We start from the raw sequence: 23,936 nt of genomic DNA, 5'->3' as shown, positions 1-23,936 counted from the left end.
GGGGGTGGTGGTGGGAAGAGGGACTAAAAACAAAGGTGATTACCAGAATGTCTGTCTTTTATTTCTTTATTATCATTCTCAACGTTGGCGATAGATGCTTTCTCTAACATTTAATAATCTCTTTCTTCTGTCTCTTGCATTCAGCTCATTCTCTTTCCTATTCTATCTGATCCACATCATTTTACATCAGTTTGTCATCTGCCATCCGAGCACCAGTCAAGTTCTGGTATAGTAAATGTTTCTAGATCTACATTTCATGTATGATTCATATTGCGGATATTACAAAAATGATTGTTGCTGAATATAGTGGGTAACCATGTTGGCCTGTGGGTTTTGGACATATTTCTATCATTGCAATTACTAAAATAATTGCAAAAAAAAAAAAAACTCATTCATTCATATGCACTGTTATTATTTATGTGTGACCGTGGAATCAGTTTTATTTAAGCCTTTACTATGTTGGCCTGTGGCTTTGGATATTCTAATAATCATTGGTATTTAAAAAAAGGTCACCTTGAAGGGGAGGATAAATACCTTTGGAAATTCTGCGATAGCTCTTTGTGTGTTCATGGTTTCTGTACATAGTAAATATATGCATTTACGTTTCCCTGAGAAGTTTGACTGACATGGAAGATTATCAAGAGGAATAGAAAAGCAAAACATGATGAATTGGAAGTTAGTTCATGTTATATTATCTATTTTAATTGGCTCAAACTATTTACTAAAAAGTTCTACATTGTGTTTTGCTATTTCATCCTTTGAAGTAGTCATGGTAAGATGCAAATTTTTAAAAAAATATGCCAACTAAACTAAAAATTGTTCTACAATAATATTTATCTTATGATATAATTTATGGCTGCATTGCCTCAAAAATAAATTTAAGGCCTACTCGAGTAACTGTATATTGGAAAACAAATTTGTATGGTTAAAATTTTTTCCTAACTGAATTTCTCTTGGGTTAGGAAATTTTCTCTTGAATCTTTTATAAGTCTAACGCAGGCCAAACATTTAGAATTTCTATGTTAAAATATTCATCACTGTTTGGAATTCTTTTTGCACATAGATGTATTGTAAACATGGTCAGTTGCTTGATCTGCTTTGATGTTGACTTGCAGGTATTTGAAGAGCGTGAAATTTTTCTTGAGGGTTCTGATTTAGTTTACTTCATTAGGATTTTCTCTTTGTCAGACCAGCCATGACTGACAAGGGCTCGTTATTGAGAAACATTTACCAAAATGACAAAACACACTGGCGTATTGATCCAATGTCCCATGTTTACAGTAACTACTGACCTAATTGAGGGCCATTATATTTTATATGTTTGTTGGATGTACTCATGTTTATTTTTCAAAGTTAAGTTTGAAAAGCATGGTGGTGGAGGGGAGGGTGGAAGGACTCATCCTTGTTAGCGTTGTTACGTTCGTCACTCTTCTGTTCCCGTCGCTGTTAGATCGTGTAAGGGCGGTACCTCGACAGGGGCGTCCACCGTCCGTCGTTTATCATCCTATGTACATTTGTAGAAGTGTTTTCGGCACAGTAGCTTTAAGGGGTGATGGACTCTCCACAGTCTTCATCAGGACCACTCTAAGATCTTGGTGCCTGGCCGCGGGCCGTCCCCTCTCTCACACTGAGGTTTTAGGAACCAGAAGTTTCTTGGGTGAGGTCACTCTGGTTAAGCGGCAGCCTCAATGGGAGTGTCCCCATCATGTTTATAAGTGGTGACGATAAGGTTTCCTCGTGGATTTGTTTCTGTTGACCAAGACCCCATGAAGTTTCATTTCTCTTTTCCTCCCACCTCGATCGGAAACGGATGGCGAACCGAAATTTTTCGCTTCTAATTAGAGATTTCAGGGAGGACCTAGGTAGGTGGGAAGCATTTGCAGCTTCCGTCTCTCTGCGGGACACTTCTTTTTTCTTATCCTATCACCCTAAATGTTATTATTTTGTTGTTTGTCTCAGCAACTCTCTGACAGGCAGTAGATAGAGCACTTTAAAACTTTCGTGCTTTGCATTTCCCTGGCTTACCCATCCGCCCGTATTATCTTTGACCTCAGTGGTCCAGGTCTGTTGGACACCGGGTGTTTATTTGGTCTTCAGTACACGAGGTGAACGCCCCCAAGCCAGGTACATGGGATTGGGTTGGCTTCAAACGATCACTATACTCCAGGGAGGATCCCCATTGGGGATTCCCAAGAATCACTGTAAGAAACTTCTTTATCCTTCTGCTAGGTTTCAGAATGAACTCATTTCCACTTTCCAAAATGTGCTTTTTGTAAACGTGCAGATGCCTGTCTTGCGTGCATATTTATTTGAAAAGCAAAACCACCACTGTCCCACCTCCCAATTTTTGCACACCCGCTCCTCATGGCCACACACACTCCTGAAGACCACATTTATGTGTTTTTAATTTCCACATTTGCAGTGTTTCATACAGTGTCTGGTATACTTAAGAGTTTTTCTAGATGCGATTAATGGTTTATTGAAATAATTATCGGAATGTTCTTAGTTTGGGCTTAAATTTTTATTTGGGTGGGAATAGGGCAAGTAAAAGGAGTATTAAACAAGGGAAAAATTAATTTCCTTTATATTGAAATAATCGTCATCAGATGTAGCTCTTTCGATATGAAGGGATTTTATATTTATGAAAAATTTCAAACGTATGTGTAAGAGTGAAAAATAATGTAATACACTCCTGTGTATCCATCACCAGGGTTCTGTAATTATCAAATTATGTTTCATTTATTTACTAACTCGCTCCCACCTCTTACTCTGAATAATTTTGGAAGCAATTTCCAGACATCATATCTTTGTCAACCAGTACTTTAGGGTAAATCTCTAAAAGATAAGGATGCTTTAAAATCATGACTTGATTGAAACATTTTCTCTCTACGATTCATTTTCATGCTGCCATGTAACTTTTGAAGAACATGTTCTTTTCCTCTGCATCATCTTGAGTGTATAGTGAGGATTATTTATAAAACCATATAGTCACTATTGCTTTTTCTGCAACACTAATTCAAGGATTACTTTCTAGGTAGGAAAAAATCAGTCCATCCCATTCTGGACCAAAGTAGAAATCCTAGAAATTTCAATTCTTAACTGTTTTAGAATTGTTTTCTTTGGGCAAGTCATTCAGTGTGTTTCTGAAGTTGGACACATGCCTGTCTGCGCTGCCCCTGAGGGAGTCTCACTCTGGGTGTATATAAATAAGACAGAAATCTAAATGTCTTGTCTTCACACTGACTTGCTTGCAAATGAACTGTTAATGACTGTCCCAGCGTCCCCATGTGGTTAAACAAATAACTTCGCCTGGGCCCATTTTTTTTCTATTACCGTCAATAATTCCTTGCCTTTCTTGTCCCTTTTCTTCTCTAATCACTTTTGTACGTTTGGAATTATGTTTAAGGGTTTCTTTAGTCTGATGGGTTTTGTTGCAAAACCGGGGTTAAAGAGCGTGATAAATCAGATAGGCAGAAATGAAGGTGTCACTCAGTTGTTTCCGTCAATTCATAAGATACCAATGGAATATTATTAATATGTTCAACAAATATTATTCTAAAGTTTGGGTTTTAGATGTAAACCTTATAAGAAGTACAGAGACTTTCCACCCCCATCTCTCCAGTAACAAATCTCTATTATTTTCGGGACTACGTGATGATATGTCAGTGGAGAACTTATGTTTGATTCCTATTTACTATTGAACATTTTCTCCTCTTCTCCTTTCTTTTTGTCCCAGACACATCAACTGGATCATTCTGCTCATTATTTGCGTCTGAAATTTCTAATAGAAAACAAAATGCAGCACTACGTTCCAAAGCCCGAGGAGGACATTTACGAGCTGGTAATGTTTATGACTGTTGTCCTGCCGACATTCCGTGGGAGATTATTTTTAACTTATATATGTGCTCATGCTAATTGTGGTTAGTGAAATGGAACAAATTCTAAAATAAACGAGCCTCATTCAGAGCTCTAAAGTTTGTGGAGATGGCCATGTCACAGTATTTCCACGGAGTGGAAATGCCACTTTTGCTTATATAAGGAGCCTTGCTGTGCTCTCACGAAGAATGGAAATCCAAAGCTGACTCTTAGAATTCTCAGCTTTCCTTGTAACTTCGCCAGTGTTTTGTTTTAAATTGATGACTCAAAGATCAGCTGGCTGTTGTCAGGAAAAAAGCACTAACTCCAGTTTTGTGTTATTTCTACCTATATATTGGAATCAAAGGGTCATGTCCTGTTGGTGAAAATGCTGCTATCTAATTATATGTCCCAGCCTTTTGTAATTATAGTTACATAGATTCCTGGTGACATTTATGTATGTTTGAGTTTCATTATGGGACTCAGGTTCTTTATATTGGGCTCTACTGCTTGCAAATTATGTGATATTGGCAAAAAAAAAAAAAAAAGAAATGATAATACTTTATTTCTAAGATTTTGTGAAGCTCGGAGATAATGGATCACATAGTAGATGCTCAATAAATGGTTGTTATGGTAATAAAATAGTGACAAGTTCCTTTTTTGTTAGCCAAGGGGTACGGTTTTCAGTTCCAGGAATGGAACATTTTGGGAGCAAAGCCCCTGTATCTTGGAGTTTGCTCGCTCTCTGCACTTAGTCATTCCTCTGGGGCCACCGAGCTGCTTGCCATGGAACTGTGAGTGATAACCGGGTGGCTAAGATAGATAGGGTTTCACCACAGAAAACAGAACTGAAAATTTAAATCTGAGTAGTGTCTTCTGGAAAAGGGGAAGTGTGGTTTAAAATTTAGTAGGAATTATGTCTTTCATCAACTTTTTTTGACATCTATTTTATATACACTAAAACTCACCGATTTTAAGCACACAGTTGAATGAGTTTTGACAAATGCATACAGTCACACTTTCACCACTACGATTGTAATTTAGAATGTTTCTGTTCTCCTAAAAAGATTCCTTGTGCTCCTTGAAGCGTTTTTCATGAAGCATAAGAGGGGCTATGTTTTTGTAACATTCTCATCCTGCTATGTAGTAGAAGATCAAAATGATGGGTCCATTTTCAACCATCACTTAAACTAATAAGTCTTAACAGAGTAGAGAACTTTGCTCATGACACCGGAATGAATTAGATCATATTTTGCATCTTGGGGTTAATAACTTTCTTATCCTAAATGACTGGGTCTCACCTAACCACTTCCATGTCCGTGCTTGAGACTTATCATTTGAAATTATATTGACATACTTATTATTTTTAAGTCTTGCTCATTGTATGGTCTCATCTAACAGAAGAGACTAAGTTGTGCCAAGCTTACTCTGTCTGTATCCACAATTGCTATATACATATTATAATTATAATTTTTAAGAAAAGAACCTGTAATACAGAGAGACCATGGTATTCTTTTGTAACTATTGCAAAAGGTCTCCAACTCAGAGATCCCTGAGGACGCAAATGTCATTGCTCGGGTTGCAAGTTAGTATTACTCACCCCTTGATTTTTTACTAAAATTCTTAACTTTTTTGTTCTTTTGGGGTACCTTTAGCAGCCTGGTGAAGCTTCTAGATCTGTCTTAGAGTAACGTTTTCAATTGCCTGAAATAAAATACGTAGGATTACCTATGGCCAATATATGTGCTCACGTATTTATTAGTTAACTCATTAACTGTGAAGACATAGGGGTATGTCTAATAGCTGCCATTGTTTTGAAGTAGTGGTGAGCATAAGCAATATTTTCGAGATATTAGCAGCAAGTAGACTGTGATGTTAAAATAACTGTGATTTCTGTTTGCGACAAGGTCATAGGCATTGCTAATATTCCTGTGTTTGTTGCCTCTATTCATGTATGATTGAAGAAAATGCTAAGTTTCAGTTACAGGTTATGTTGTTGTTATTTTTTTCACAGACCCCTCGAATTCCTTCCGTGGGTCCCTTGTTTCCAATCTCTGCTTTAGGCTATTTAGCTGTGTGTAATGTCATTCAAAGGCAGAGGTTTTCTGAGCATATAGTGTTCCTCGATGCTTTTTGAGAGTTTGCAGGTATTCAGTGTATTGACCCTTATTGAATAAGCATCAGACCACCCGTGGCTAGTTGATGTCCATAGCCCACTGCCATTTTTTTTTGAGGGACTAGGAAAGCTTGCAGATGTTTGAAGTTGGAGCCTCAAAAATAACCCATCAATAGAATACTGTCCCCAAATATTTTGTGTTTTAATATAAGTGGTATATGTTTGGCTACGTTTCCATGATTACTTGGTTGTTGGGACCAGTCTATGGAATAATAATGAACATGGAGGCACTAGCTTTACAAAAAGCCTTATTAAATGTGTTTTTCCTGAAGTGACAGGTTGGAATAAAGGGTTTGCCGAAACACCGATGATCGATATATTCATTCACCCAGCAAATATTTATTTAGCATTTATTGTGTGCCAGGCGCCATTGTAGCTGTTCTAGACACTGGGATACACACAAAAAAAACTTTCTACTCTTTATGAACCAACAGTCAAATTTGTGGAGACAGATATAAAAACATGTAAATATGGGTAATATTTCAGGAGATGGTAAGAGCTTGGAAAGAAAAAGTTTGGAAAGCTGATAGAGATGAGACTTCCGGAAGTGAGTTGTTCTGCTCTTTGAGATGCGATGTTTGAACAGGGAGGTGAGTGAAATGAGAGAGGATGAGCCAGGGAGATATTTTGGAAGATGTATGAGGATGATCGATGGTCAGGGTAGATGGAGGGGGATGGGGATTCAGGAGATGAGGGAGAAAGGGAGCAGGACAGGCCATGTAGGGCCCAAGTGAGAAGGGAAATCTCGGGAGAGGAAAGACATTATTTAACTTCTGCTTTGATAGGCTCACTGTGGCTGATGTGTGGCCAGTGGACCTTAGGGCGTAAGAGAAGGAGCTGGGAGACCAGGCAGGAGGCTAGTGTGCAGATAGTGTGGGTCATGGTGGCTTGGACCAGGGTACCCATTCCATGATAAGGAATGACTGCGATGTTATGATAACACAAGTGCCTTGGTAATCAAATTATTTCTTAAAGTTTGCTGATCATTTATTCTGGTTTTCGAAGAGTGAAAACAAGCAACATCATTGATTTGATAAAAAAAAAAAAAAAAAAGGAATGTATGTGACACTTCTTCGTTAAAGATGTTTATGTATAAAACTACCAAATTTCAAAACTTCTAGTTTCAGATATTGTGGTTGCATTGAAAATATATTAAAATACAGACCCTTCTTGAACTTTTATATATTTTATCAGTGCTTTTTTCTAAGCTCAATTTTAGTCTAACCAACCTAAGAAAGTACTTAGCTAAGGGGTCTGTCTATATGACTGTAAGTTATTGCCGGAGACTGGTTAAAGACTCAAAGACTTTTAGTTACACAGTAGGAGGTAGAATATGAAAGAATAGGAAAAATTATTCGCAGAGTTATATTCTCACTGGGTCTTTGAAAAAGCATTTAGAACTTTCTGGAGATGATTAGAACGAACAGTGATATACTGCCACCTAGGGGAAGAGATTGGTTCTCCAACAAATTGAAAAAAAGAAATCTGAAGCTCAAAATAAGTTGACGTGAACACATAACATTTTATTGAGCATTCTGTGGCGTTATGAAATATGTCATAAAATTTATTCTATTTAGTATTTATAATTTTGGTGAGCATCTTTCCTGAACTAAAGATCAGTATTCTAACTGATTTCTTTTATTTTCAGAATTTATTTGTATGAAAAATGTTCTGAAGTATAAAAATAAAACCACATGGAGTTATGCCCTTAACACAGGATTTGGTGGAAGATGTATAAAGTTAGGGTGTTTGAGAGAATCGGGCTGTACCATCAAGTTCTTAGTTCCCTGCCTCCCTTGGGTTTTTATTATACTGTTGTCAGTCTCCTGAATCCTAAGCACTTTGCTCACCTCTGGCACCTGTCAAATGCCCTAAGAAAATGGAGAGAGAAAAACTGGCATTCTTTCCTCCTTGCCCAAATAACATTATTTCTAGATGAATGACTTGCATGGGCAGAGACGGGGGCAAGTTTAGATAACTACCAAGAATTCTTTTCAGTACTAGAGAGCAGTTTTCTGTTATTGACCTTTATTCAGAATAGGTCTTTACTTTGTCTTTGAGTGAAAAATTTTAAATTCCACATGAACCACTGACATATCATTGACATATTTTTTTGTTTGGGAACTTTTACCATAAATTTCGGAAATGGCTTTTGGCTTGCTTACTTAGGAAGGTTGTTTCCATTTACTTTGGTACCAAGTCCTACCAGGAAGTAGCCTGGGAAGCATTATAGTGTAGTAGAGAGAACTTTAGTTCTGGAGCTGGCGAGACCTGGATTCAAATGATAGATACAGGGTGGGAAAAGACATCTGGAGTTATATAGAGTTATGTGGAGGAATTATTTAGAAACTGGAACTGTAGCTAAGTGTGAGATTATGAGTTATATGTTTCTGCTTCGGCTTTTAATGGGTTCTGTTCCATGAAAACACAGGGATGTAATGAGAATTTACTTCCAAGTATCAATCGTGAAAACACAGATTTACAAAATGATGACGATTCCTAATAAGTTATTTATAGTGAAATCCTAATTAGACTTTTCTTTGTGATTTTCAGCTGTACAAAGAAATTGAAATTTGTCCAAAAGTCACTCAGAACATCCAGATTGAGAAGTCAGACACAGCCAGTGATAATTATGGTACGTTTATTTTTCTTTGATCTTCGGTGTTTTTCAAGTTAAAGCATTTCCTGTGTAAACATGTACTTATATACAATTCAAAAAAATGCCTTTGGGGCCAATTTAGAACAGATAGCACATCTGGTTTCTGTGCTGTGTGAAGCAGCCAAACTAGAAAGAGAAGAGATATCCACTCTGGGTACGATGAAGACTTCAACTTTAAATTTCATAACTGTAATCAACGGGGTTTTACTATCATAAAAAGGAAATGGATACATTGGGAATAGATTATTTTATATCATGATGTGCCCTGGTAATGAAGAAATTATCCTTTTACATTTCTCTCCCCAAAACATATGCATTATTCTTCCTCCCTCGCTCCGCCAAATAATGTTTAAGGAATTTATTTCGGTGTTGTTTTGGGGGTCCCCAAGACTACCCCTGTGTTCACTGACACACCAAGAGGGCACTCAGGGCTCAGTATATGATCATCTTCATGACAATGATTTATTATAGGGAACCTGTACAAAGCAACATCAATAATAAAAGAAAAAGGCGGGGTGGAGGCCAAAATTTGAGGAATCCAGGCGTGAGCATCCAGGAATCCTCCTCCAGTCACATTGGATGTTCTTGAATCCCCCAGCAGCAAGCCGTGACAGCGTCTACCAAAGCTCATTAGAGACTCAGTCCCATGGTTTTTATTGGGAAGCTGGTCACGTAGGCACCCTCTGCCTAGCGTATATCAAAACAAAATTCCAGACCCCTGGAAGGAAGCAGGTGTTCAACACACACCACACTCTCTGTACCGTTTAGGCACAGAAAGCCATGTTCGGGCATTGGGAACTCTCCCCAAATCCAGGTTCCCAGATGCCAGCCAGGGCCCAAACTTGTGAGCATGTCTTTCAGAGAATAGCAGTCAGTCCTGCTGTGTGAACGCTCTTTACCACACAGCTGTCTGCATTCTGGCATGGTTAAATATCTAATCCTTTCCATATGTTTAAGACAAGTCTTCTTTGCTTAGCATTACTTTTGTCACTCAGTGCTCATGTGGGATTGGTGCCAGGACCCTGAAGGATACCAAAATCTGAAGATGCTCAAGTATATAAAATGGCATAGTATTTACTTATCACTTAGCACATCTCATATACTTTAAATCATGCCTTGATTACTTATAATACTTAATACAATATAAATGCTATGTAAGTAGTTGTTATACTATATTGTTTAGGGATCGGCTTTCTAGATTTTTTTTTTTTCGGTGGATATTTTCGATCTGCAGTTGGTTGAGTGTGGAACCCAGGGAAACAGAAGGCCAGCTTGACTTGAATAGTCAAAGAGATGGTGCCTGAGTAAAATATGTGGGAAAACCCATACTGTGCCATATCTGTCAGGACTGGAGAGGTTAGGCGAGCTAATGACAGTCGCCAGAGCTCAGTGACTCTGAACAGTGAGATGCATTTGTCATATTCACCATGCATCCTTTGTGGGTTGGCTGGAACTCTTTCTTTATATTGTCCTCACTCCATGACCCAGCCTGCACAGCTGCCACCTGGGACATTGTCTCTTCGCAGAAGAGAAAGAGAAGGTGGTGGATCAGGTGCTGGCTCACCATTCGTCAAAGCAAGTCACGTGGCCACACCTACCTCCTGGGGGTCACAGGTGTAGTCTTATGTGCTAGAAGGAAACCTGGTTTTCTAGAAAAGATACAAAGGCGACCGCATACGCTCACTTACAGTTTCTCTCTAAATTAAATTATTAAGCTTTTTAGCATTTGAAAATCTTCAAACCCTTTACTGAGCGGCAGGATTCTAGATTCCTAGTGCAGCTTCTCCCCAAGGCAACCTGCACCTCAGAATGCTCATTAGAGTATCCTGGCCTAATGAAGAGAACCTGATTTTGAAGCCGAGCCTCTTGGATTACACTTTCACACCGTTTACCCTTGAACTTAAAACTAAAGACATCATAAAGCCAGAGGATGTTTTCGATGGCAAAGGATAATTGTGTAAATAAAAGGCTTATTTATGCAGGAGAAGCATGACCTCGGTAATTAATGCCGTGATTAGTCGCAGTCCTATAAATATGGGGCAGTTCCTCCAAGACACACCATGACGGTTACTCTTTACTCGTTACTGAGTTTCTGTTGAGGAAGGATAAACTGTATCAGGAAGCCAGAAAGGGCTGAAATGCAAAGCTCTCGAATCGAATTCTGACTGGCCTTTGGTCTTGGAAATAGAAACTGGGCATAAACCACTACACTTTTTATACTATTTTATTAAAGTGACTGAAGTGCTCATGGAACCCATCTACATTTCCACACTAAAGGTGCTGGAAGGGCATCAGTCATCAAGCTAGAAATTATCAACGGTGCTTCTGAAACTACCTGACAGACTGGAAGGGCATCAGTCATCAAGCTAGAAATTATCGTCAACGGTGCTTCTGAAACTACCTGACAAAGAAGCAGATTTTTTTGTTTTGCAATTTCCGATTTGTCGTGGGCCAGTCTTGTTTGTGAACTACAAAATGTCATGTTCGGAGGTTGTGGCAGTGACAAACTGCTAGGTTCTCAAGGTTTAAGCCTCCATTTCTGTCCTTGATGACGTGATGTTCAGCAGCAAACTGTACGGGTTCTTGGACTCCTTTTGAAAAGTCTGCTACCGCGTGGCGAATAACCTCAGCTAAACCATTTATTCTCAGTGCCCATTTCATGTTGGCATAGGGTATTCCAGCAGCATTTCGATTGAAAAAGTTCAAGAGCCCCGTAATCCTACGAGATCTGATTGCCTCTGACCTCCAAACTACCCAGGATTCTACATTCAGCTCATCTGTATCTAATATTAGCACTTCTACATGTGGCTTCCCGCTAGATATTGAGTTCAGTGTATGTAAATGATATTAGCGCACATTGACACACAGAAATCTAACTACCGACCGAATGCTGCCTTCTCTTTTTGAACACTTTAGAAAGGAGGAAGATACGATTTAATAATCTAACAGACTGAACACATTGAAAGATTTAACACTTGTTTAATTTCTCCATCTCAGCCCACAGGTCACCCTCAGACCTTATTTGTGACATTAGTTCAAGCGGTTACGTGATAGGCTAAGCGTGCCTCGAAGTGGGAGATGCATCCTTTCTGCAACCTCGCATTCCTTTTTCTTAAGAAACTTCTTACACGGTTTTATTTTTGGTCATTTGTTCCATTTATGTCATAGGTATCTGAGATAAATGGAACTTTTCTCATTTTCTGAATTTCAGTGTTTCCTGGCATCTAGTTTGAGTGTTGCTCTCGTTTATTATGGTGTCATGACTTTTCATGGGTCATGAATTTTAGTACAAGTGATCTCGGGTTGTTCGACTTACGAGTTTGTCTTCTTAGCTTCTACACTTAGTTTTAATCACTTCCTTCATTGTCAAGATCATTATCCCAGTGGCCACTCATGGTGCCTGCTGGCCTTTGTAACTGAAAGATTTCTGATGGCGTAGATACATTGATTTATATTGAATCACTCTATTCCCTGTGGTATATCATTTGGGGCCATGTTGCATTTTTTTGCTGGGAATTAGAATGTTGCTATCATAAAAGGAAAAAAATAATTCTGACTTTGCCGATTTGCCGTGAAAATCACTGTGTTCTTCATTTACCTCCAAATAATCCAGCTGTAAGATGTTTAATATTTTTTTTTATATCTGTTAACGTAGGAGATGGTCACAATCCCCTCTCCAGTGTGCAAATTCCCGGCATCTTGAAATAGAGGCTGCCCCTTGGGATCAGACATTGAGACTCCACAGGAGTGTGCGGGGCACAGCCAGGTGTGGGGTGGGCTGTGTTTCTGACCTGACAGGAGCTCCTGTTTGCTTGAGCCCTACGTGGGTGTCCTCCAGTAGGGGTTCCGGGGCACAGCTAACGTGCCACGCCCACGTCCATTAGTAAATTGTTGGCTTCCATTTGCGTGATCTTCGAAAAGGAGCTTATTGGCATTCTCTTTCTTCTATCCCCTTCCCTAGCCAGAGATTTTCCCATCAACTTGAGAAGTCTGATCCGTTTCTCAGATCCATCCACGTGGGTACCCAGTCGCCTAGTGCGAATTTCAGTCACTTGCAGTCTTCATGCTGGATGGCTCCTCCCCATCTCATTTTACCTTTTGATTATTAAAAGGGAAGACCAAGTAAAGAGGGAAGGAGCAGGTGCTACCTCAGCCATGTCTGTTGACTTTGTCGTAAAGTGATTTGCAGCAGACTCTCCACAGTCACCTCTCCTGGATCTGCCATTCAGGCTGGTCCCCTGGCACTCTGTCAGCGTGTGCCTTTTATTTTTAACAGGAAAAAAAGTTTTAGTCTCAGAATTTTGCAAAATAGTAGCGTTTTAGAAGGGAAATGCCTATATTTCAGTAAATTCTATCCATCCTTTCCCTTGATATATCCCTCGATTGTCTGTCTATTGTAACAGATTTTTAAAAAATTCTCTCCTGAAATATAGAGAAAGACACCTGTGTTAAGTCTAACGTCACTTAAACGGCTCGTGTATAAAATTATTCTTATTTGAGTGGGGGCTTCTTGAAACATAATCTGAAAGCAACAAGTTGCTATAAGAATAGAATTCAAAATAAAATTAAATTAACGGGGTGGTGGCCTTATGTCGTTACCCGTCCGAAAGAGTTATGGTACCGTAGTGGGTGATGGCAGTTGGAAGTTTTGCCTACGTGTGAGTATCTATTTCCTGGTCTTGTGATTAAGACAAAAAAGCACACATTGAAGAAAACACACAGCTTGAAAAGTTACAGTGACTCCCTGGCCTCCAGTCCTGTAATTAATTATTCTGTTTTGTTGTTATTTACTTGTTTGGTTGTTTAAACCACTGTTTTTTCCTCTGCCTTTAGCCTTAAGACAGGTATCTATATTATGGGATCGTTCTTCTCCCAGAGCTGAAATTATGTCACATCTTTACAATTGCATTTATTGCTCTTTTAGCAGGATCTGCCAAAGTGTTTTGTCCTGAGGGAAAAGCAGGTACTTGTTTTGGACGTTTCCTTAATTGAGCAGAACGGAGTTTTACATGAGACTTTCTAGAAACAGAGATGATCAGAGCTTGTAGCCACAGGATTGGGAGCACCCAAGGTCCCCACACACTTAAAACTTTGGGACCTTGTCTTGCCCCTTTTTTTTTTCTGATGAACGTAGCAAAGCCCAGAATGAATGAACTAATGAGCTTTGAGCTCTAGAAAAATAGGACAAGTATAAGATGATCTTCTGATCAGACACTAGTAGAATGAGGAATCAGTTCGTTTCATTATGAAATGGGATTTGTAAAGTGAGTTGCTACTTAACCTTATGTGCAGAATTTTATCCAGGCATATCCATGTAGCAATACATATGGATGAATAAGCACCATACAGGTATTCAGTTGTAATATATCCTAGGACAAAGACTGCTGAAAACAGTCAAGGGGACTCCGATGAGATACGCTAATTATCCTGGTTTGTGCTGTGGAGGAGACTATGAAAAAGGCAAAATTATGGCATTGACTAGCAAGCAAAGTAAAATAAAATAACTTTCTTCCATTCGAGTTGACAGGTAGGTAGTATGAAGATTGATGTGCCTGGTAATATTTATTTTTACAATTAGTGCCTTCTTTTAGAGTGAATCTAAAAATACGTTTTTCTACTTTGTAAAACAGCATGAACAAGGAAAGGCGATTGTTCCAAACTACAACCCCAAACACTGCACGTACCTAGTTCACAGCAGGTACTTCCTGTTGTTTGCTAAACACTCAGAAAGTGTGGGTCCTACCACTTTGTCTGTGTTTCCCAGGGTTTTCGCTTTCTTCTGTGGAAGAAGACGGTGTTCGGAAGCTCTACGTTAATAGGGTGAAGGAAACTGGTTTAGCTTCCAAGAAAGGTAAGTCACTGAATATTCTGTCTTTCTTAAATTCCCATCTGGGTTTCTCTGTTTGGTGGATGAGAAAAATATGCCCAAAAGGTTCATCTGTAAAGAGTATTGGAATGTTGTCTCATTGAAAACTCTTCCAAGAAATATGAAAATTATTCCATAACCTCAGGTGAGTAAGAAATGTCACATTCTTGGATTTAAAAATCTGATTCTGAGCTTATTTCCATGGGACTGGTGGGAAATCCCATACTGATTATAAGTGGTTGTCCTTCCATTGTCTAGGATTGAATGGAGGTCCTGGGGCACCTTCCTAGGATCTTCAGGACTTTTGCGAAGACCCCTCTGCGCTTTGGTCCACACTGGTCAGAGCTGACACTGGCCATCGCTTGGGCCTGCAAAGCTCCTTCAAAGCAGATGCTCTGTTGCTGCCATTCCTGGAGGAATCTTTGCAGAAGTTGAGAACCTGGGGGTTCAGGATCCTACCTTCTTGCCCCTCTTACAGAGTTCTTCTCTGCCACACTCTGCCTGCACCCCTACCAGGGCTCGTAGTGCAGCCTAGGCCCCTTGTGGAACCCCAACTCTCCATCTTCTCTCTACTCTGAGAGAATTTTTCGATCTAGATTTTTTGCTTCCTGTATTGATTTCCTATGGCTACGGTAACAAATGATCACAAACTGAGTGATTATAAACAACAGAAATGTATTCTCTTACAGTTCAGGAGGCCAGAAGTTCAAAATCAAGGTATGGGCAGGGTTGTTTCCTTCTGGAGCCTGTGAGCAAAGAATCTGTTCGATGCCTCTTCCTGGCTTCTGGTGGCCATTGGCATTCCTTGGCTTATGGCTGTATCTCTTCAATTTCTGCCTCTGTCATCACATGGCCTTTTTGCCTGCATGTCTTTCTGTGTCTTTACATGGCCTTCTTATAAGAGGGCCAGTCATTGGATTTAGGGCCCACCCTAATCCATTATGACCGCCTCTTAACTTAATGACATCTGCAAAGACCCTTTCTCCAGATAAGGTCCCATTCTGATGTACTAGGTAGACATGGATTTTGGGGGGACACTCTTTAACCCACCATACTCACCGTAAGCAAACTGAGCAGGAAGGTAGGGCTCAAAATCCACCTTCATTTCATTCTTCTTTTAGTTGTATCCAGGCCGTGTCAAAATAGTACCCGTTGAATGTAAAGACCTGCACATCTGGGCCTGTCGTGCTTAGATAGAAGACTTTTGTCCGTTCTGTTGGAGAGCTGCTGAAGGGAGACGCTGGGAAAAGGATGGAAGGCGGGTCTTCTCCACCTCCTCCCATGTTCTGTACAGCTTAGTTTTGGGTGTTCATGGCTTGCAAGCTGCCTGTGTGTGTGTGTGTGTGTGTGTGTGTGTGTGTGTGTGTGTGTGTGTGTTTGCCCTACACTTGTAAGCATTGGAGAAGTGCATCCACAGACTTGGCTATGCACAGAAATGGCAAAGGGTTTACAAAGGAGGAATTAAGTCAAAGTAATTCAGATACACTGCTAACTGTCATAGAAGAGGATTTTCCTTCATTTTCTTTGCGTACTTTCTAGGCCACAGGCAGCCTGGAGGCCCAAGTTTGACACACTCACTAAGCTGTATCTCAGCTAAGACCAGAAGTGACAGGGTTTCTTCCCGTTCAAACCCCAAGGCTGATGCTTATCTTTCAGCACAGTGAGTGTGCCGGTTGGCATGGTATGGGGGTGGGGAAATATGCTGCCCTGGTTTTAGTCACATCCTGTTTAAGTTCTTTGAATCCAAGAACACTGATGTCAGATAAAAACAAACGGTCGGCCGCTCTAACCTTCTTGCCCTGTGTGGTGCTGTTTTCTACCGTTGAAAGAGGGATGTCCATTTGTCCACCTGGGCCAGAAACGCTATTCTGATACCTGGCTCCTGGGGGTATTTTATGTTAAATCTAGCCTCTGCGTGAAGACCCGTCGATGCTGGAGAGCTCGCTCTGGACCACACAGCCTCTTCGTGGACAGTTCTGATCACAAAACATCCTCCTCCTCAGCTTTCCGTCACTGTTTTGCCTCCTCTGTAGCCAGCCTTTGCTCTCCATCGTTTTACAATGGCTGTGTTTGTCTTTGCTCACAGTCAGCACCTCCAGCTCCTTCAAGCCTTTATTGGGGTATAGGCTACAACTCTGGGCATTGTCCTCTGGACATAGTCCAGGGGCCATTGTTCTCTTAAAATGACCAGATCGTGGTGCAGCCAGGGGAAGTCTGGTGGAAACCAGCCTAATTCTATCTGAATGTTCTGTTTGCACCAATTCAGCCTTGTTGGGTTTTTACTTATATATTTTTGTGAGCCATCTTGGGCTTTGGGCTGATGGTTAGTCCCCGTATTCCTGTTCCCTCCTGCCATCTGCTCTCAGCTGGATGTCACATGGGCTGTACTTGTAGGATTGACTTTTTGAACCAAAGAGTTATTTTTTATACTTATCTCTGCTCACCTTGGGCATGTTCGTCTTTGGTCCCTCATTCTTCTCTTGGAGTCAGCTGAAGTTGGAGTCTGGCATCTTTGCTGTCACCTTACGTGTTTTTCTGATGGCACATGGGACAGAGCCCGGTGGAGAAACCTGTGTGTCCTATTTTTCTAGAGACAGCTTGGGTACTTCACAACTTTTACGATGCCCAGGTGGAGGTTAGTTCTCGGCAGGCTGCGGTTTTCTGTTGGAAAGAAAAATTTTCCTCTTCTTTCTCCCAGATGTTAATTACGAGGTTTAATGTGTATCACATATCTTCAGTGTGCCAAGTGCTGTCCTAAGAGCTTTCTGTGGATTATTTCATTTAATCTCATTTAACCCATTATCCCTCTTACCTGCAAGGAAAGTGAGGCTGGGAGAGATTCGATAACATGCTCACAGACACAGAGCTGCTACTTGGTAGAATTGTGACAGAAGGACCCCAGCAGAGCACATATCACTGCTCACCACTGTGGGCCACCTCCCCTGACTTATTAATACCGAGAATAACTCACTCAGGTTGCCTCCTGTATTCGTTTTCTAGGGCTGCCATAATAAACTACCGTAAACTGGGTGGCTTAAAACAACAGAACTTTCTCACTCACAGTTCTGGAGGCTGGAAGGCAGAAATCAAGGTGGGAGCAGAGCCACACGTCCTTTGAAGGCTGGGGGAGAATTCTTCCTGCCTCTTCTGGTGTCTGGTGGCTCCAGGAGTCCTTGGATTGTGGCAGCAGCGCCCCAGTCTCTGCCTCCATCTTCACATGGCCTTCTCCTCTTCTTTGTCAGGATCTAAGGTTTAGGATCCATCATCAGATAACCCAGCGTGATCTTATCTCAAGATCTTTGACTTAATGAACAGCTGCAAAGATGTTGTTTCCCAATAAGGTCACATTCACAGGTTTGGGGGTATGGACATATCTTGTTGGGGGCCATCCATTTAACCCACTACAGACACCTGCTTTACCACTCATAGTAAACCTGGAAGGAACTTCCTTAAGAAAAAAAAACAACTCATAGAGGTTTTTAGTTTTTTAAGTCTTTTTTTTTCTTTCTCCTTATAGTACCTCCTCTAACAGCTAACCAAAAGGGTTGTCAACAAGAGAAGACTTAAAACAAAACAAAACAAAACTAGTTTTCACTAGAAACTTTGTATTTTCAGTTTAAATGTTGAGATGCCAAAATCTATTACCTAGAAAGGGAGCGGTTAGCGTCCCAGAATTCCACCCCTGATATGGAGAAAAACATTCTCATTTCTCTTCCATTGTCTTCCCACTCATAATGTGTCCTGGAGTATTTTATGATAGAAAATTGACTTTGAGTAGTTTGGAAACCTGAGTATAGATGGCCAAGGGGTGTGACTCTAGGAAGTGGGGAAGGAAGAACTTCTTCGCGGCGTCATTTTTCTGCAGAATCAGAGGTGAGATCTGTGGAGGCCAGAGGGGCCAGGTGGCTTCTCATTTCTGCAGTTTATCATTTGTCTCTGACTGTTATTCACTTCCTTTTTCAAATTTGTTTTTCCACATTTAGTCTCTAAAATATGCATTAGGCCCCTTTTTTCTTCTTAGCTGAAAAGACACTTTATTTCATGTTCTTCCCTAACCACTCCCTTTGCCATACTGCTGGAATGTTCTTTCTTTTCATACCAAGTGGAACTGCCCCACCTGGGGTCCCAACTTCTTATACTCCGAGGCTGGGCTTATTCACGACTGCTCCTTCGGGCCCCAAACTTTGGCACCGTCCCTAGCCTGCTTTGCAGAAGTAGCAGAACCTTTGAGAAGTTTCCAAAAGATATTCACCCCCAGGTCCTGATGCAGTTTAAAAACCAAAAAAAAAAAAAAAAAAAAAAAGGCGAAAAATGATCGCGTTTGGTTCTGTAAACTGTCGTCTCTTAATGTGTTTGGAATAAGACGACCTTCTGTGGTTGCAGCTAGAGGATGCTCTTTGAGTTTTGGTTCCGTAGAAATGATCAGAAGATGTTAGTGGGCTGTGCCACACGTGCACACTGCAGCGTGAGCATGTTCAAAACATACCGGTCACGGTAATCAGTGTTTCTGCTTTTTTTCCCCCCTCAAAATTGTAGGGCAAGAGCCAGAATTGGCATTTGTCAGGTGAAACTGGCAGATGCATGGAACACACAGATTAAAGAAGGAATAAACTGGTTTAGTTGGTGTATCACAACAGGATAGGCATGCTGTAACATCTGAGTTCGGAACCTTCTGGAACGGAAGCCCACATGATCACCCCGATGATCCCTTTTGATCACTACAAGTCTGTGTGTGTGGCAGCACCTGGAGCTGCAGGGCCTATAGCAAGAGAGCTCAGTGTGCCCTTTACAGCAGAGCTTCTGAGGGATCGCGATCTGACTCGACGCCGTTGCTGCTGCATGTGTGCCTGTGAAATTGAACATTTTCCGTCTCGCGTTGGCAGGCCTGAAGGCGGGAGATGAGATTCTCGAGATCAATAATCGTCCTGCCGGCACCCTGAACTCATCAATGCTCAAAGATTTCCTGACGCAGCCATCCCTGGGCCTCCTGGTGAGGACCTACCCTGAGCTGGAGGGAGGAGCTGAGCTGCTGGAGAGCCCACCCCACCGAGTGGACGGCCCTGTGGACCTCGGCGAGAGCCCCCTCGCCTTCCTCGCCAGCAACCCAGGTATGGCTGTGCCCAGTGCTGGACGCACGTCCGAGCCCAGGTCGGCCAGGGGCCCGGGACGTCGACCACGCGGCTCGCATATTTCGGTGGACTGGGTCTGGCAGGTCTTACAAACGTGTGAGTGAGATGAGCTGATGACTGAGCGTGCGCTTCCTGTTGAAATGTCAAAAGGGTAGGGAACTTTGCTTCTCGGAGAATAACTGTTTTGCTACAAATCTGCCTGTCACACATGAAAAGCTTCACCATGCTGCTGCTGTTTGTCATTTTGGAGAGAGATGAAAGGGCAGAGGCCGCCGTCTCTTGGCTATGGGTAGAGATAGGGAGACAGGCATAGAAGTGCCCGGAATCACGGAAGGTGCTGGGGCTCCGAGTCCTCCCCCTGCCTTCGCGTTGGCGCGTCCAGCCCTGCTGTGCCTGCTGCGTGACAGGGGGACGTGAGATGCCCAGAGTAGACGATGCTCAGAGCTTTTGTTTGCTTCTCTTCTCCATTGGGCTCTTCGATAGAGCGTCGGCACTGCCCCATCTGCTCCGCCTGCTGGCGCCTTGCCTCCCTGTCCCTCTGGCAACCGCGTGCTCAGTCTCAAAGAAGCAGCTGGAGTGGTCCCGCCCTGTGAAGCCTTCGGGGGATCCCACGAAGTTACTCCCCCCTCTGGGCCCCCAGGACCCTGCACAGGCATCGTTCGCGTGGCCACGATCATGTTACAGTGTCCACTTTTGCTGGTGTCTCTCTCACTCCTGAGTTTGTTTCCTGTGACTGGGTGTACGTCTTCCCCTCTCTGCTAGCCAAGCGTCCATTCTCGTCCAGAGAGAGTCACGAGCAATCCAGTGAACAGCATATTGCTATCACTTATTTCTCCATGACCGGTTCTAGGCTCTGGGTTCATTTAGTAAGTGTGGGTTTTGAATTTATTTTCCTTTAAAATCTTGGCTTAAAGATAGTCTTCTGTTTCAAAATCTGAGTGCAGGTATTTTGAATAGTCTTGCCCTGCTGGTGTTTTCGGTTTTTTGTTTGTTTGTTTGTTTTTGTTTTTTTCACATTGCCTCCTGGAGCTTGGCTTGATAAGAAAAGATCTCTAGCGGAAGCCTCATGATAGTTTATTCTGTTGGTCACTGGCTCTCTGGAAGAATTTGACAAGTTGAGGCTTCTGAAAATCAATCACGCTCTTTACCATTGACCTCCTTGACTCATCACGTCACTGCAGCGCCCAAAACCCCAAAGTTTTGGGAACCACGGACCCTTAGTAATAGGGAATGGAGACCGTGAAGGCTGTTCTGTTGTGTGACCAGAAGGTGGCAGGCTTGATCCCGTAAAAGGCAGTTCACAGACTGCTTTCTGTAATGACTTTGAGGCATTTTGTGTTAGATTTGGTTACTGAAAGGATTTTATAAAGTCTGAATGTACGTGCTTCCAAAAATAGGGTGTGCTCCACTTTCTCTGGATTTTTATCTTTTTCTATCTGAGCCCTTCCTATGGGTGATGGCTCTAAAGCAGAGGTTGGCAAACTGTGACCCGCTGGCCAAGTTCAGCCTCTGGCCTGTTTTTGTAAAGTTTTATTGGGACACAGTCATGCCCATTTATTTATGTCTCGTCGGTGGCCACTTCCCCACTGGTACAATGGCAGAGACTTACGGTCTGCAAAGCTGAAAATAATTACTCTCTGGCCCTGTACAGATAAAGCTGCTGTCCCCCGATGTAAAGTGTGACTGAAATTGCTGACAATGTGTGCCTTTGAAGATTGTCACTGTTCTGGTGTATTTCTTTCCTCTTAAAATTATGTGTGTGTGTGCATTTTACAAATTAAACAAATTTTTAAATGTATTTTTGTATATAGGTATCTGTTTTAGAAATACTTGAGAGTGTGTGTGTGTGTGCATGTGTGTGCGTGTGTTCACATGTGTGGAGAGAGAGTTGCTGTCCCATCTTTTATAAGATGGAGTTTTAAAATTAACAACTGACTTTTATATCTTACCTCATGTTACCTCCTTCAGACACCTTTGAAGGCCAAGTGCTAAACCCACTGAACCTACCATTGTTTAAAACACATTGAAACTTCCATTTTGGAGTCATTCTTAGAAAATTTTATTTATCGCTTTTCTTTTTCCCCCAAATTAAATGATCGTAACTTGGAACTGACAATTGTTAATTAATTACTGTATACCAGACGTTGAGCTAAATTCTGAAAGTTATAATGATAACTATGACATGATCGTGCCTCAAATTTACATTTGAATATATAGTGCTTTGTTATGTAACTGCTTCATCTTGTAATGATCAAGAATCCTTCCTAGCAAAGTCTGGTCAAGTTAGGTAAACAAACAGGTTCAAGAACAAAGCGTGACAGTAAAGTCACAGTGTTGGTGTTCTTGTACGGTTTCTAAGTTGGCTTCAGCATGAATAAGTTCCAGAAGAGTTCTCAGATGCTCAGGCGCAGCCCAGTTAGACTGACCGGAGGGAGCAGCCTCCCCACCTGGGTCTCCGCCTGTCTGCTTCCTGCGTGCTGCCACTTCCTAGTCATCATCTACTGGTGAAAGATAAAAGGGAAGGCAAGCAAACAGGATAAAATAACCTGAAAGATCGCTCCGTAATGAGGCAGAGATAAAGCAGTATCCACGGACAGCTGCAGTTAAAATAAGGAAGAAAACAACTGAGACAATTTGTACAATGGGCAAGCTGGACACAGCCTTTGTCCAAATTTAGAAGTAACTAAAAATAAGTAACATCCTGTGTGGCGGGTTTGAGATTTGATTCAGGGACCGTCGTAAGGTGGTCGTAGTGGATGCCTGCCTGGCACCCTTGATTCGTTGGAGGGCCTTACAGTGGGGTGGACGTGAGCCCTGGCTGCTGCCAATCTGCAGGAGGCTGGCCCTGCGGCTTGCCCCATCTTCCAAGCCCAAGTATGCAGGCTTGGCCCATCTTGCCCTGACAAACTTGATTGAAATATGTGATTAGCCCTTAGGGTTGGATTATCTCTGAATCTCTGTCGCATGTAGAGGTTCGTTTTCTCTACGTAGGGACATCACAACCTAGTGGCTAAGTGTGGGTTCTGGGGCCAGGTTCCTTGATAATGAGTCCCGTTGCTGTTTATTAGCTTCATGACTTGAGCAGGCCATGCTTCATCTCTGTGCCCCAGCGCGTGTCCTTGTACATAAAGTGGGGGTTTGCACACTACCATCTCAGTAGGTTGTTGTGAGGTTTAATTGTGCTGTAAAAATAACGTGTTTAGAGGAGGTCTCAGAAAGGGCTCAGTAGGCGTTATGGATCCAGAGCACAGGCTCTTATGGCGATGGGGAGATTCTCTGGCTTGTAACTGAGGCTGCTCATTTTTGCTCCTCTCACTGTTTGTTCCCTGCTCCACCTCAGTCTGCAACAAGTGAATTGCCTGATTACTGAGTTTAGGAGTTAATTACACCTTACTGAAAGTATTTTCTTTTCCCAGGTGGAAAGAAGTGGATTCTGCGATCTCGAAGGTCGAGACATAGGGGCCCCTTTTCAGAGATCCTGATGCACTCGGTCTGGGGCGGGGCCTGGGTCTGCTTTTGTTTGGTGTTTGCTTAACCCCCCCTCTGATGATTCTAACGTGCAAGAGGATGGGGGGCCATGACCTAAGGTCACCAGCTATTCTTGGTTATTAATTCTTGTTTTCTGTCTCGGCGGAATAAGATGATTGGAACCTTATGGTCACCTGTAAACCATCTACTGTGCTATTTGTGGATACCATTTTTTGTGGTCTGTTGCACTGATTTTTAAAATGGAACTCTGTTAGGCGACCCGCAGTGATTCTCTGTTGTCCTCAGTTTAAGAAGGAAGCACCGTGAATGGGTTGCCATGTTGACTTAGAAAACCAGGGACTGGATAGGGAGAGTCCATCCTAAGTATTCTCTCTAAGATTCAGTTTCCCCTTCTCGGTAATTTGCCATCCATAAGTCCCTGTTGAAATCTTACTGGGGCTAAAAGTTGAACACTGAGTCTACTTTCATCTCCCACCGCCCCAACATTCATTTAGGTACGCACCGGTAAGAAAATGGGGACCGGGGAGAGGATGTCGAGATAAAAAGGTAGGCACTTCGGTGGCGGTTATTACAGAAAGAGCCTCGGCCCGGAGGGGAAGCTGGAGTCGGAAGTTGTGAAAATGTGCGCGTGGGGTCTCCAAGCCTCTCGGACATTCCTGTGTGACTCGTTTTGAAGCCTGATCTCATCTGGCCCTGTTAACATTTGGGGCCAGGTAATTCTTTGTCGCTGGGGTGCCGTCGTGCACACTGAGCGGCAGTATC

The 23,936-nt window shown here is 42.0% G+C and overlaps 1 protein-coding gene across 1 annotated transcript in view; it reads left to right on the top strand.

Moving 5' to 3' along the window:
- Nucleotides 1-23,936, top strand: part of TIAM1 (T cell lymphoma invasion and metastasis 1) — a 327,269-nt gene that overhangs the window by 258,716 nt on the left and 44,617 nt on the right. Inside the window, 4 exon segments of the mRNA XM_015586534.2 lie at nucleotides 3,737-3,841; nucleotides 8,585-8,666; nucleotides 14,455-14,541; nucleotides 19,440-19,664. Of these exon segments, the coding sequence (XP_015442020.1) occupies nucleotides 3,737-3,841; nucleotides 8,585-8,666; nucleotides 14,455-14,541; nucleotides 19,440-19,664 (499 nt within the window).

This window comes from Pteropus alecto, unplaced genomic scaffold (assembly GCF_000325575.1).
Source record: "Pteropus alecto unplaced genomic scaffold, ASM32557v1 scaffold81, whole genome shotgun sequence".
In the NCBI taxonomy this organism is placed as follows: Eukaryota; Metazoa; Chordata; class Mammalia; order Chiroptera; family Pteropodidae; genus Pteropus; species Pteropus alecto.
Note: the sequence above shows the minus strand (reverse complement) of the source record. Positions and strands in the feature narration are given on the sequence as shown.